This window comes from Aptenodytes forsteri, unplaced genomic scaffold, assembly GCF_000699145.1.
Source record: "Aptenodytes forsteri isolate BGI_AS27 unplaced genomic scaffold, ASM69914v1 Scaffold323, whole genome shotgun sequence".
In the NCBI taxonomy this organism is placed as follows: domain Eukaryota; kingdom Metazoa; phylum Chordata; class Aves; order Sphenisciformes; family Spheniscidae; genus Aptenodytes; species Aptenodytes forsteri.
In genome coordinates, this window is record NW_008795323.1 from 5,591 (window position 1) to 8,410 (window position 2,820).

Genomic DNA, 2,820 nt, shown 5'->3' on the forward strand with positions numbered 1-2,820 from the left:
CCCGCCCCCCCTACGAGCTCCCCTCTGCGGAAGCACAGCTCCTCCAGCCGCGCTCCCGCTCCCCTTCCCCTCCCGCCCCGGGCGCTTCTCCGCGGGGCTCCGCACCCGTGGCCGGCCCAGCACAAGCCCGCAGTGCACCCCCACTGCAGGCTGGTGCTCCGAGACCTCCCGGGCCAGGGGCCAGGATTGCTCCACCAGCACAGACGCTCCCACTTCTCAGCAGCACCGCGGGGACGAGGCAAAGCGCCCTGGCCTCCGCTACCTCTGGAGCATGAGGGCAAACGCCCAGCCTGCCCAGCCCCACACACCCGCGCAGAGCTCTCCACGCCACCCTTCCCAGACCCGCCTCTGCCTTTCCGTGCTGCTCCTAAGCAGGAGGTGGGACGGGTCTGCCGAAGCCGTTAGGGTCCTTGGGCCTCTCTGACAGACCCCAAAATGATTCAGGACTGCGTCTCAGGAAGCAAACAGCAGCTTCCTTTCGGCCCCCCGAGCCCCCTCACACCAAATTCCAGCCCCCCTTCACCTTTCAGAAGCATAATCAATAGGACCCGGACACATGAAGACGGGGATTTATTATTCTATGTTCGTTCTACAGAAGAGGTTCAATGCCAAGCTACCACCACCCCCTGTGACTCCCTTAGGCCAGGAACACAGCAGCCCCTCCTTAGACACAGGATATTTTCCACAGGCCTCTTTCTCTTAATCAGCAGCTGCTTCTGCTTCAAGTTCGGGTTCGCAACCAAGACTAACGCTTTTTTACAAGCTCACAAGCCAGAAAGTGTCGTGGCTGCTTCACAGTCCAACACGCCGCCGCAGCAGCAGCACCCCCCCGTGGCCTGCCTCCACTTCGACTTAACTGGAAGGAGAAGGAATGAAAGGCGGTGAGAAGTCAACAAGCAGGTTTGACCATGATTCAGTACTTCTTGAACTCAATTCTTTCTACTTGCACATCATCCTCAATTAGTTGGTACACATAAGTGACAACGGTGGAAGCCTGGATATCCATCAGTACAAATGAAGGGATGATGTTCCTGGAAAGAAAACATGCTTTGTTGATCTTCCCGATTAGCTTACGCTTCTCGCTATTAACGTACCTTATGCTTACGCATTCTAATACGCTTGGTTGCCAAGGGCTGGAGGGGTCTGGGAAACACTGCAGTCTGCAGGCACCGACAACAGCGTCTCGGGCAGAGTTGCACTTAGCCTAGAACAGCCCTCGAGGCTACTGAACAGCCTACGTCGTGTCAGGCTCAGACATTTAAGCTGACAGTGCCTCCAGAAGTCTGACTTCCTACAAAATATTGGCATGACGCTTCCGGGAAGACACCAGAAAGCCAAACGACTTCAAGACGCTGTGCAACTCGCCCCTCTCCGGGCCCAGGGAGCAGCCGCAGCCGCACCAGTGCCGGGCTGTCACGCCCAACACGTGGGCTAAGTAAAACCCTGGTAACAGGGGAGCCCCACTGCGGTCCCCGGGAAGAGAGAGAGCTGGCCTCCTTCTCCTCACGGCACTTGCTCTCCTCACGGCACTTGCCAGCGCTCTGCAGCACGGTGGCCAGACACTCACAGGTGAACACACACATTTTGGGTAACACCTATGGGCTCTGCTGCGCTGGGCAGCTCAGGCTCCCCCTCACTCACGTTTCCAGAGCACTGTAGGCTCCTGTAGCTGATCCCGGGTTGATGTAGAATTTGTTTTCATGTTCAAATGCTTCAAATCTGTGCGTGTGTCCTGAGATGAGAATGTCCACATCCAGCTGCCTCTGCAGCAGTGCCAGGCTGGCCACATCGCCCCAGGGAATAACTTGATGGCCGTGAATCAGCCCGATTCTGAACTGCCCGACAGTTACTACTTTCTCTTCAGGATAATTCAGGCTCTGAGAAGGAGAAAGGCACAGCCTATATATCAGCCAAACACCCCTCACCTACGCAATGCAGGTTCCTACGTTCCAAGACACGAACGTGCCTTTCCCTATTTGAGTGTACAAGGTCTCTTTCAACACGCGGACCCACTGGATGCTTGTACCACACCCCAGCAAGAGCAACTGCAGAGCAAAGAGCGGGGAATTTGCGCAGAGACCAGAAGCCTCAAGGCTACCCAACAGTAAATAAACACAGATACACAAGTCCCCAGGTCCTGCAACTACACAGCCAGCTGGGGGACTCCAGCAGCCTCAGCAGTCACAGACAGACTTGTGCCAGAGTTCACATGAATCAAGTGCATGTATTACCCCCCACACCCAGCCCCCCTGCTGCAACTGTGACAAGAAGGGTCTAGAAAATCATTTTGTTTCTTCAGTCTTACTCATCCCTACTCCCTATCCTAGTGAATTACAGTTCAGGAATTGCTAAAGCCAAAGGACTCCCCAGGTCTCATCAAGACAACCACAGCACACGGGAAGGGGGGCTGAGGAATCAACAGCAGCAGGAACGTTACCTCAGAGTCCCCCCTAACAACGTGGATGTCCCCAGCCAGAGTCCTGAGGTAGTCATAGCTCTCCTTGGTGCAGAGGTTTCCTGTACACAAGATGTGCTGAATCTTTCCGGGAACCAGCAGCTCCTTGAACTTCACCGGTAGACCACTGCACCGGTGTGGGATGTGAAGGTCCCCTAACACTAACACCAACTTTGCACACAAGCGGGAGGAAAGAGAGAGTTTTAACCCGGGTTGCTTAACAGAACAGCACAAAACCTTTTTGCCGCTCCAGGGCGTTCGCAGAGTCTGGCGAACCATTACAGGCCCAGCAGGGATTTCTTTCAGATTCAGCTTTGAGGAAACAACCCCTCAGCGTGCCCGAGCTGCCCCGCAGACAGCCCAGC

The 2,820-nt window shown here is 55.5% G+C and overlaps 1 protein-coding gene across 1 annotated transcript in view; it reads right to left on the reverse strand.

Moving 5' to 3' along the window:
* Positions 1-553: 553 nt before the first annotated feature.
* The window catches only part of LOC103899526 (vacuolar protein sorting-associated protein 29), a 3,094-nt gene continuing 827 nt past the window's right edge, over positions 554-2,820 (reverse strand). Inside the window, exons 2-4 of the mRNA XM_009280019.1 lie at positions 2,438-2,626; positions 1,642-1,877; positions 554-1,031 (exon numbers count right to left, since the gene is read on the reverse strand). Of these exons, the coding sequence (XP_009278294.1) occupies positions 914-1,031; positions 1,642-1,877; positions 2,438-2,626 (543 nt within the window). The 3' untranslated portion in view covers positions 554-913. The remainder of the gene's footprint in view (positions 1,032-1,641; positions 1,878-2,437; positions 2,627-2,820) is intronic.